At 37.9% G+C, this 12,843-nt stretch overlaps 1 protein-coding gene across 1 annotated transcript in view; it reads left to right on the top strand.

Annotated features, from left to right (window-relative positions):
• The first annotated feature begins 2,106 nt into the window (after positions 1-2,106).
• LOC115218325 (organic cation transporter protein-like) overlaps positions 2,107-12,843 on the top strand; it is a 28,195-nt gene continuing 17,458 nt past the window's right edge. Inside the window, exons 1-2 of the mRNA XM_029788076.2 lie at positions 2,107-2,330; positions 10,710-10,861. Of these exons, the coding sequence (XP_029643936.2) occupies positions 10,801-10,861 (61 nt within the window). The 5' untranslated portion in view covers positions 2,107-2,330; positions 10,710-10,800. The remainder of the gene's footprint in view (positions 2,331-10,709; positions 10,862-12,843) is intronic.

Below are 12,843 nucleotides of genomic sequence, written 5' to 3'. Positions count from 1 at the left end.
ATTGGAAAGAAAGCAGATGAAAAAATAAAAAAATACAAACTCTTAACAGATGTGTTTGTGAGTATTTGGAACAGGAAATCTGCAAAGTTTTTACCTGTGATAATTGGTGCATTAGGAAATGTGAGTGATGACATAAGACAAATGATTAAAGGTGATTGAAATGAAATGCAGAGCTTCAACTGAAGGTTTGTTTCTAAGAGACAGGAAAGAGCATCAAAAATGTTTTGAGCACTTGATGGCTTAGTGAAATCGTTTGGATCTTTCAAGTCAGAAGTGGTAAACCACTACCCACATAAATTCTACCAGGAGTATGACCAAACCTGAGTCATGTCGTATAATAATAATAATAATAATAATTAATAATAATAATAATAATTATAATTATAATGGAAATCAGCAAAATGTGGAAGCTGAAGACTAAAACAATACCTGTTGTCATAGGTGCCCTGGGAATTATAGCAAAAGGGGCTGATTGCTACCTAACTTAGATACCAGGAAACCCCAAAATGGCAGAAATTCAAAAGATAGTGCTCATGGGAACTGCTCATATCCTATGCAAAATACTTTCTATGTAATGTCAAGGTTTAAAACAAACATAATTTGGGGGGGGGGGTTTAGACATCCACTAGTACAACACCAAAAAAAAAACAAATATATGACACACTAGGCATAATAACAACCATGAACTTCCAACCTGTTGTCTCTTGAGGTCTCTGGGTGAGACTTGGAGCCAACTTGTACACATATAAAGCAAAAGTCAAACATAGAATAATAATAATAATAATAATAATAATAATAATAATAATAATAGCAACAACAACAACAATAATAATATAACAGTAAAGATATTAAACGTAAAGATAAAGAACGAGGAGAGGAGGAAGTAGAGTGGGTGGAAGAACAACGAGGGGTGGGAGGAAGAAGAACTAGGCGGGGTAAAAGCTCAACAATACTCTTTTACTCTTTTATTTGTTTCAGTCATTTGACTGCGGCCATGCTGGAGCACTGCCTTTAGTCGAGCAAATCGACCCCGGAACTTATTCTATCGGTCTCTTTTGCCGAACCGCTAAGTTACGGGGACGTAAACACACCACCATCGGTTGTCAAGCTATGCTGGTGGACAAACACAGACACACAAACATATACACACACATACATACATATATATAATATATATATATATATATATATATATATTATATATATATATTGACCTGCTCGCTTAGCCAGCGGGGTGGCGTCATTTGAAGGCTAAAACAATGCGAAGCGCATTGTGACAGCGATGTGTAGCAACATCTGTTAGCCTGGTCGGTCACGGTGATCACTGTGAGATATATATATATATATATATATATATATATATATATACGACGGGCTTCTTTCAGTTTCTGTCTACCAAATCCACTCACAAGGATTTGGTTGACCCGACACTATAGTAGAAGACAGAAGACACTTGCCCAAGATGCCACGCAGTGGGAATGAACCCGGAACAATGTGGTTGGTAAGCAAGCTACTTACCACACAGCCACGCCTGCCTATTAAAAATTAATTAAATAATCAGTTAGTTAACCTGATTTTGAATTTGTAGTAGTATAGTGTCCACGTCATTTTAAGTGGGTAGGGACGTCAATGAGAAGACGAAGAACAATGCTCTTTCGGTAGACGCTACACATAACGAATGAACTAACAAGAGTATTTAGGGAACCCCAACCCCTGTACGACCAGCTTGAACCTCTTTTTTTAACTACCTTTCTACTCCGACCTCGTAAAACCCTCACCAGCAATGACCACCCATACATACCCATGGGTTGGAAGACTGTTCTCCGAGTGGTGCAGGGGTGTCGACCGCCAGGCGTAGTCAACAATTACCCGCAAACGGTGGACCCCAGCAACGTGCTTCCACGCCGCTACTACTTTCCACCCCACGCAACCGAGCCTAATATCTAGGTCAAAGAAAAGAGAAAGGGGGAGCTATAAAATCTATTATGAGTAGGGTAACACCTATTTGACAAAGACCGGTTTGACCTCCATTCAATAGTCTCTATTATGTGTAACATGCTATTAACCTACTTACCAACTACAAAATTAGAAACACTGTGCAACGGATAAAGTGTCAGGAAGGAACTTGTGCAGATATACTAGAATCCTATGTGGGAGTTATTTATAGGAGTTACTTCTGTTTTCTATCAGCGCGCATAAACTTAATATCTCATCTACGCCTACTTCTGATACCATTTTGAAGCAAATCATTGAATCTGCCTCTTCATGTGAATATAAACTCAACCTCAACAGCGTTTCCGATTGCAGTGACTCCCACGCTTCTTACACAGGTACAATATGTTTTTCTTTCCAGTTTATTTCCACTTTAATCTACTTATTTACCTCTTTTAATTATTTATGTATTTATCTAATTATCTGTGTATATTGGTGTATGTATGTATATCTTTTATCGGATCTTTTCTGTTGGGTTACCACTTTTCAATTTCTTCGGTTTTTGTTCCAATTGATTTCATATTTTGCGTGTTGGTATAGTATTGTATGATAAAGATTGACATGAAATTCATTTTTGCCATTATTCAATAAAAAGTTAATAGTTTTTAGAGATTGAAAATTTGGGGTAATTTTAGGCAATCGAAAGCCAGACATATGGGTGCCTGTTTCCATAGTGACAAGCCAATGTGTTGCCAAGCTCCATACAATGTGTTCTTTTTGTCGCTTATCAAATGCTTAAAACACAAGCGGAATGAGATGTTCTAACAGTAACAGCTAAATAGGCCTTAAATCACGCAGAATTTTTTGTTTTTACTTTTTTTGTTTTTACTTTTTTTTTTCGCTTTTGCATAATCGAATGAATTCCTGTGTGTAGGATACAAATTTGTAAAAGTTTTCTTAAAATTCAAAATAAAAAACTTTATAAGGGGTTATATGGCGTGCGTAAAGCAGAATCCCATTTCAGTTGTTTACAGTTGACAACACGTGCTGTCATCCACAAAGTGACAGCTTGCAAATCTTTTTTTTTTTTTTACATTTTTTTTTTTTGACTGAGTAAAAAATTAGCAAACTTTAAAACTCTGTAAATGTTTTTAGAAAATTTTACTGGAAAATGAATTATCTCCTGAGATTCAGCGTGGAAATTTACATAAATACACCAACACCCGTGGTCAAGCGGCGGCGGTGGAGGACTAACACAGACACAAACACGCATGCACACATACATACTCTATTGCATTTCAGGAGGTTCCTGCTAGCTTTTTGAAGCCCACAAGATGGCTAGTAGCAAAGGGAGATAATTCTTGTCCCCTGTGAGTAGCGAGGCATTTCCTCTTCCATATTTTTAAGAAGTCTTGAGTCAACAGGGCTTTGGGATCTGACGATTATTTAGCCAGAATGGTATACATATATATTTCTTTACTACCCACAAAGGGGCCAAACACAGAGGTGACAAACAAGGACAGACAAACGGGTTAAGTCGATTACATCGACCCCAGTGCGTAACTGGTACTTAATTTATCGACCCCGAAAGGATGAAAGGCAAAGTCGACCTCGGTGGAATTTGAACTCAGAACGTAACGGCAGACGAAATACGGCTACGCATTTCGCCCGGCGTGCTAACGTTTCTTCCAGCTCGCCGCTGGTATACATATAGGTTACCTGTACCTTGTGAGTAAGTTCCAATAGTATGCAATACTATCGGAACTTACAAGCTAAAGGAATCCTGTATGTATACCATTCTGCCTAAATAATGGAACTGCAGATACAATATCCCTGCATATCTCACTTCTGTTTTCATTCCTGCACTTCTCTCTCTATTTCATTACTTATCTAGAATAACTATTGCTTAACCATTTTCTCACACCGTCTCCGATGAAGAGATATATAAAATATCCCAGAAACAGCTGTTAAGACCTTCCATTTATAAATGTTCTGAAATCTTTCACAGTTTTGGATTTTTATCTCATTCTGTTAATTTTTTTACATATACACGTGCTGATATATGACCTACGTTGGACTCCTCATTCGCATAATCACCGAACATGGAGCTTAACTATGGTCTGTCCATAGTACTTACTCAGGATTACCTGACACCTTTGGGTCTTCTTAACACCATTACCTCTCATAACCTCAATATATATATATATTATGTATGTATGCATGTATGTAATATATATATATATACATATATATATATATATATATATATATATATATATATATATATATATATCTATATATTATAAAATTAATTAAGGGTAGAATTGATATTTATCAATTAAGACCAGTGGTCTAGCATATTAAAAAGAATCCGAAGATTAAAATATTTATATATACCATTAAGGACTGAACACGAAAAGTGGACAGTCAACATGCTAGATATAGACGTCAAATCGCCATTCTCCACAAAAGATTATGTTCTCAGATCAAACTCAACACAAAACCATAGCAATAAACAAGTGAAAAATATACGAAATAAAATAATTACCCATGTACTAAATTAGTTTCAGCTGTTATTTTCCGCAAGGAAAACTGCAGCCATCATCAGCATGGTCCGTTATAAATGTAATTTGCTGGACTAGATGCAAACACGATACCGAAATTATTTTATTTCGTATATTTTTCACTTGTTTATTGCTATGGTTTTGTGTTGAGTTTGATCTGAGAACATAATCTTTTGTGGAGAATGGCGATTTGACGTCTATATCTAGCATGTTGACTGTCCACTTTTCGTGTTCAGTCCTTAATTGGTATATATATATATATATATATATATAGTTTTTAAAGATTTAGACCCATAATAGCAGGTCCCGCATGCGAAACCCACCGCCTCAGTAACTTTTTAGACACCCTGTTAAAACCACTCCTCAAACATGTCAAAAGCTATATAGGGACGACTTAGATATGCTCAATCACCTACCGAATACTATAAACAAAAACACCATACTGGTATCCTTCGATGTAGTCAACTCTACTCCAATATCCCCCACAACCTAGGACTAGAGGCAATCCAATTCTGGCTAGAGAATCACGCCAACGAACTACCACACCGCATCAAAAAAGAATTTGTGATAGAAGGGGTTAAATTCATCCTGGAAAATAACTTCTTCGCCTTCAATGACAACTTCTACGACAAAAATCGGGGACTGCGATGGGTACACGAATGGCCCCCTCCTTTGCCAACCTAGTCATAGGATACCTAGAGATCAGTCTGTATCGTAAGGTTCTAGAAAGATATGGCAGCCCTTTCTCCATCTACATAGAAACAACTGGAAGAGATATCTAGATGACTGTTTCATCCTTTGGCATAAAAATATAGAAAAACTCATAGAATTCCAGGAAATTTTAAACGGACTGGACGTAAACATCCATTCACGATGGAATACAGCCAACAACAACTCCCCTTCCTCGATATCCTCATTAAGAAAGCTAATAATATAATAGAAACAGACATATACTATAAGCCTACAGACTCTAAGCAATATCTTCCATTCAATTCAGGCCACCCCAGACACACCAGGATGAATATCCCCTTCAATCTAGCAAAAAGGATATGCACTATAGTCTCTAACGCAAACACCAGAGACACACGACTACAAGAACTAAAGATACCCTTATCACCAGGAACTATCCACCTTCACTTATTGACAGTGCATTCAACGTGCCCTTCAACTTAACATCAAGGAACTGAGACATCCCAAATCAAAGAAAAACTTACAACCAAAAGCCTTACCATACATCTCCACACACAACCCTCTCAATAACGAAGCTTCAGCACCATCCTCCACAACATACCCCTCCTAAAAAAAGACCACAGAATGAACACAATCCTCCAACACACACGATCATAAAAAGCAAAAGACAGCCTAGATCCATGAAAAGTCTCCTAACACAAGCCCGAATTCACTCTTCAACACAGAAGCCGACAGTAAAAAAATGTGGAAGACCCAATTGCGGGATATGCGACTATCTAATTGAGGGATCAGAGTTCTCCTTCAAACAGGGACAACGGTTTACAGTGAAAAGCAACTTCACATGTGCTTCGGAGAACCTAATATACTCACTAACCTGCTCCGGTGTCAAGAGCAGAACATAGGCCAAACAAAAAATGGTTTGCGTAAACGAATGGCCCTGCACAGATCCCAGATAAAAATTCCCCAAAACAGAAAAATAGCTTTTAGCCACACATAGATACTTGCGCCAACAAAAACACCAAACTTCAGGATTTTCCCCCTCTACCAATTTAGGGACGATACAACCTCGAGACAACGAATAAGTAAAGAAAATCTCTTTATTACAAAATACAAGCCACTTCTTAACGGGTCTACGACAAACAATTAATATACCTCACTTTAGAATAAAAGAATATATACACACACAAATATTACACTCCATAGAATCCATTACTAATCAGCCCCATCACAGCTATACTTTCACCCATTCATATTCTCCCTTCTCTGTTTTTTTCTTCTTCTTCTTCCTCTCTTCTTCATCATCATCATTATCATCATCGTCGTCGTCATCATCATCACCATCCATCATCACCATCATCTTCCCTTCTCCTTCTTCTTCTTCTTCTTCTTCATCTCATCATCATCATCAACATCGTCATCTTCTTCTTCTTCTTCTACTTCTCCACCTTCCACCCCTTAACCTTGTCACTAATGTCTTTCAGTATAACGCCTACGCAAATTCCATAAACAATTCCTGAATTGAACTGCGACTGCTATCAGCCACTGACCATTCAAAATACGACCATCAAGGCATTCCCAGATTTCCCCACCCCCTCACCACATCAGCCTCCTTATTCTTCACCTACCCTACCAAGAACTCACAACGACCTGACCTCGAACACACAAGTGCAAACAAGGGAGTCAGAGAAAGGCAGAATGCTACTTATATCTGAACACTACTATAGAAATATTCTTTTAAAAAAACTTTTCTTCTAATTTTTCTAAATTTAATTATTTAATCGTACAGTTGAAAAGGTCTCAAAATGACCGAAACCGGTACTGAAAGATTCACTATAAAATTATCTTAGCATTTTCTATTTTTGACTTGTTTTTTCATATATATATATATATATATATAATATATATATCTATATATAATATATAATATATATATATATATCTGTATGTAATATATATATATATATATATATATCTGTATGTAATATATATATATATATATATTATATATATATATATATATATATATATATATATATATCTGTATGTAATATAATATATATATTTTTTTTTTTTTTTTTCTGTACTTGTTCAGTCATTTGACTGCGGCCATGCTGGAGCACCGCATTTTAGAGTGGTGAAAGAGTACAGCAGGGATAACCACCTCCTGCCGGAGCCTCGTGGAGCTTTTAGGTGTTTTCGCTCAATAAACACACCACACGCGGTCTGGGAATCGAAACCGCGATCCTCCGACCGCAAGTCCGCTGCCCTAACCACTAGGCCATTGCGCCTCCACGCATATATATAATTCTTTCGGAACAGACTTTGCAGTTGATTCTTGTTGATGCCCAGAGAACGTCATCGCACTTGCCCGCCACTAATCCTCTATAGAACGACCTCCACCAACAGCATTGCTGGACTGGCAGAAGACTGTAAGCACCTGTTGACACTCTACGCTTGGTCCAGAACTGCAGCTCAGTCAAAGAGACGAGTTGTGGAAAATCTTATCTGATAAATGCCAGCAACACCTGCTCACCGTCAAGGAAGCGCTGGAGATCTCGTAACCGCAGCGTATGTCTACGCATCAGCTGCAACGCATACCAAGCGGGTGTTACCAGCAAATGAGTGCCTAACCAGTGGAACATGTCCCTTCCACAGAAAGCGGAAGAGTGTGCACTCCAGTTTTGTCAGATGCAAACTGGGACAAGGCACAATGGTCAAGCGGTAACACATAACAGAGGCGATGTAAGCGTTCGTCACCTCTACCCAACTTTTCAAGGATAGCTTTCTCTCGGCCCTTTACTGGGTAAGATTGGCTACCCTGCTCGTCACTTCGTCCCATTTCTTCTCCACTTGGAGATGCGGACCAAACCAGACCCGATCAATTTAATTATGTTGTCAACAATAACTGTATTATAATTTACAAAGGGACGATTCCTGTGGCTTCTTTCATAGCTGAACAGGCCTGCATGTCTTAAACATTTACTCCTACAAATCACACATAAAAATCAATACTCCTTCATTTCCAACTGATTAATTCTTTCTAAGCTTTCTCCTGCTTCGTTCTCTCTCTTTCAAACTTCATACAACTACCGTGCACTTTTTTCCTCCATCTATTTCGGTCTTATGCATTCCTCTCCCTATCAAACTCTGAAATGTGATGAAGGCAGGCCAACATCATTCAAAGCATTCGACAGCATTGAAATTTGACTCTGAAGGCAGTGGAATTTTGATCCAAATAAAACTAAATTCTTATCGTAAATTGTATTTGGTTATCAGATTCATACACACACAAACATATAAATGGTTGGGGGATGGAAGCACTCCGTCGGTTACGACGACGAGGGTTCCGGTTGATCCGAATCAACGGAACAGCCTGCTCGTGAAATTAACGTGTAAGTGGCTGAGCACTCCACAGACACGCGTACCCTTAACGTAGTTCTCGGGGATATTCAGCGTGACACAAAGAATGACAAGGCCGGCCCTTTGAAATACAGGTACAACAGAAACAGGAAGTAAGAGTGAGAGAAAGTTGTGGTAAAAGAGTACAGCAGGGATCACTACCATCCCCTGCCGGAGCCTCGTGGATCTTTAGGTGTTTTCGCTCAATAAACACTCACAACGCCCGGTCTGGGAATCGAAACCGCAATCCTATGACCACGAGTCCGCTGCCCTAACCACTGGGCCATTGCGCCTCCACCTTTATGATATATAAATATGTACATGAAATTGAGCATTAAGCACTTTATTTTCAAAATGTTCACATAACATAAATAAATGTTATGTGAAAGATAATATATACACATATATTAAATTTAATCAGAGGTTGTGTTAACCTCATGAAGGGACGGTTTCATCCAAGGAAATACTGTCTGCTGAAATGAATCCACAAACACACATGTGGCATCTAAAGGTACGTCTTTTTTTTGCCTCTGATGATATTATGCCCATGTGGCATAAATGTAAATGTAATGTTTTATGAGTTTTAATAGAAATGGCTGAGCTGAAACTAGATGAGTGGCTGTGTGGTAAGTAGCTTGTTTACCAACCACATGGTCCTGGGTTCAGTCCCACTGCGTGGCACCTTGGGCAAGTGTCTTCTACTATAGCCCCGGGCCGACCAAAGCCTTGTGAGTGGATTTGGTAGACGGAAACTGAAAGAAGCCCGTCGCATATATGTATATATATATATGTATGTGTCTGTGTTTGACCCCCTAGCATTGCTTGACAACCGATGCTGGTGTGTTTATGTCTCCGTTACTTAGCGGTTCGGCAAAAGAGACCGATAGAATAAGTACTGGGCTTACAAGAGAATAAGTCCCGGTGTCGAGTTGCTCGATTAAAGGCGGTGCTCCAGCATGGCCGCAGTCAGATGACTGAAACAAGTAAAAGAGTAAAAGAGTAAATGAGTAATATATATATATATATATATATATATGTATGTATGTATGTATATGTATATATATATATGTGTGTGTATGTATATGTGTGTATATATATATGTGTGTATATATATGTGTGTGTGTGTGTGTGAGTGTGCGTGTGTGTGTGTGTGTGTGTAACGACGTATTCTTTTATTGTTTTACTTGGTTCAGTCATTTGAACAAATCGAACCCAGGACTTATTCTTTGTAAGCCTAGTACTTATTCTATCGGTCTCTTACACCAAGCCGCTAAGTTACGGGGACGTAAACACACTAACATCGGTTGTCAAGCGATGGTGAGGGAACAAACACAGACATACAGATAGATAGATAGATAGATAGATAGATAGATAGATAGATAGATAGATACTTGTTTCAGTCATGTGACTGTGGCCATGCTGGAGCACCGCCTTTAGTCGAGCAAATCAGCCCCGGGACTTATACTTTGTAAGACTAGTACTTATTCTATTGGTCTCTTTTTTACGAACCGCTAAGTTACGGGGACGTAAACACACCAGCATCGGTTGACAAACACAGACACATAAACATATACAGACACACACACATACGACGGGCTTCTTACAGCTTCCGTCTACCAAATCCATTCACAAGACATACCCCATGTCTAACAACTTATTGCCCTTCCGAACACTGATCAAAAAAGGGTAAGCATATGAGACCCAATAACATGAAAACTTAACTCCTGTTACATCGTAGACCCTCTGGAACATTACGTAAATCAATGAAAGATTCGACAGGTTAGAACTCTCACTAAAATTAGACCCTGCCATACTAAAAAGCAGCGAATATATTAAAACTTTAGTTCTGATTAGCCTATGCTCACAACTGTAAAAGCTTTGACAAAATGCGCAGAAAAACAGAACACATTGCTTAAAACTAACTTCACATATTTAGATATCATTATTACATAATGAATAGTCCTCGAAATAACTCTCTCATCATCAAAACTGAATTTTGAATCAATGAACTTTATTCTTGTTTATTGTAGTATTAAATCTATTTAGTATTTAGTAGTTATTATGTCCCGTCTCTCAAAATTGTTTGTTTGTTTTATGACGGTTTTTTTTTTTTTTTTGTTTTAGTTAAAAGATATCGGCCAAACTGCTTACGCTGCATGTGAGTCAGTGACATTCTACATGCAGGCTTTGTAACTCGAAAACTATTATCTGTAACATGGAAAATGAGTCAAATACTATGGAAGATTTAAACGAAGAATTTGTTCCTGAATCAAAAAGTTTGAATATTATTTTGCGTTTTTATTAAATTTATATAGATAATGTATATTCTGTCGGTAGTAAATTTAAATGCTTAAAGTGCTTGGCGGTTTCATTCGCCTCCTCAGTGGATCCGTTTTAAATTTTGGGCTGGTGCATAATTATTGCAGCTTTTTTCTTTTCAACAAATTTTATTCAACAAAAACATGTTTAAATGATTATTCCGGAAAATATTCACCATCTACTTCAATTACTGCTTCCCATGGCTCAGTGGTTAGAACGTCGAGCTTACGATCGTGAGGTTGTGAGTTCGAATCCCGGACCGGGCTGCGTGTTGTGTTCTTTAGCAAGACACTTTATTTCACGTTGCTCCAGTTCACTCAGCTGTAGAAATGAGTTGCGACGTCACAGATGCCAAGCTGTAACGGCTTTTGCTTTTCCCTTGGATAACACTGGTGGCGTGGAGAGGGGAAGCCGGTAGGAATGGGCGACTGCTGGTCTTCCATAAACAACCTTGCCCGGACTTGTGCCTGGGAGGGTAAATTTCTAGGTGCAATCCTATGGTCAGTCATGACCGAAAGGGGTCTCAGAATTTGCTTGGCAGACGGTCAGACCGTCATTTAAAGATGTTTTTCTTAAATATTGTTATTGTTTTCGTTGAATAAAATTTGTTGAAAAAAAAAAACGCAATAATTATGCACCAACCCAATATATATAAACTTTGAAATGAAAATGTCTTCCAAACATATGTCGGATAATTAGATTAATTCTAAAACCATCAATTTGTACAGTGTCAATAATAAAACGATTATCTGTCTGTTGTGTCCTTAACCCACAAGACTGCTCATTCGGTCTGAAACACAAGATATACGAGTGCAAAAATGTTTTACGCAGGAATCGAAACCTGGTATATTTGGTATGAAATATCTTGATTCTCACGTATTGAGCATCATGCATGCACTGAACAACTCTCCGTTATTTGTCAGGGGTTCTCAGCCCGGGTTCATATGGCCTCTGAGTTGTCTATATAAAACTTAGGAGGGTCCACGCAACAAAATAGTAAATTGTGAGTTCACAATAGTATTTTAAGGGCCCCTGAAAAAATGTTGCTTTCGGTGTATGTATTGGTATGAATGGCATGAAACAGCTCGGTTTCTTCCTCTGGTATTTTACATAGTTCTACCTACACAGGTTAATATACATTATTCACATTATTCACATTATTTACATTTGACGGATATTTGTCCTCATCTTGTTTGTTGTTAACACATTTCGGCTGATATACCCTCCAGCCTTCATCAAACCTGGATTCTCATTCCTAAGGTATTTTTTGATGTTGTTATTATCATCATCATCATCATCATTATTATTATTATTATTATTATTATTATTATTATTATTATCATTATTATTATTATGATTATTATTATTATTCAGGTCATTACCTGGAATCGAACTCGGAATCTTGAGGTCATTAGCCCGCGCTTTTAACCCCTACGCCACATGCCCGTGGGGCATATGCTGTAGTGGTTAATAGCGCGGGCATATGGCGTAGTAGTTAAGAGGCATGTGGCGTAGTGTTTAAAAGAGTGGGCTACTAACCCCAAGATTCCGAGTTCGTTTCCAGTTAGTGATCTTAATAATAATAATGATAATAATAATAACATCGAAAAATACCTTAGGAATGAGAACCCAGGTTCGAAATTTCCCCAAGACACCAGATGAAGGCTGGAGGGTATATCAGCCGAAATGTTGTGTTAAAAACAAACAAGATGAGGAAATATTTCCATCAAATGTAAATAATGTAAATATTTCCATCAAATGTAAATAATGTAAATAATTCCTCATCTCTTAAATATAGAACTATACAAGTTAATGTGTGAAAAGCAGAAGAGGAATTTTGAAAGAAGTTCCTATAAAACTAGTTTTTAAACAATTGCAGCGTGGAAGGTGTTTATAAGCCATTTAAAAACCAAAGCCTTGTGAGTGGATTTGGTAGACG

This window comes from Octopus sinensis, linkage group LG13 (genome assembly GCF_006345805.1).
Source record: "Octopus sinensis linkage group LG13, ASM634580v1, whole genome shotgun sequence".
In the NCBI taxonomy this organism is placed as follows: domain Eukaryota; kingdom Metazoa; phylum Mollusca; class Cephalopoda; order Octopoda; family Octopodidae; genus Octopus; species Octopus sinensis.
The sequence above is the reverse complement of the archived record's forward strand: the minus strand, read 5'-3'. Positions and strand labels throughout refer to the sequence as shown.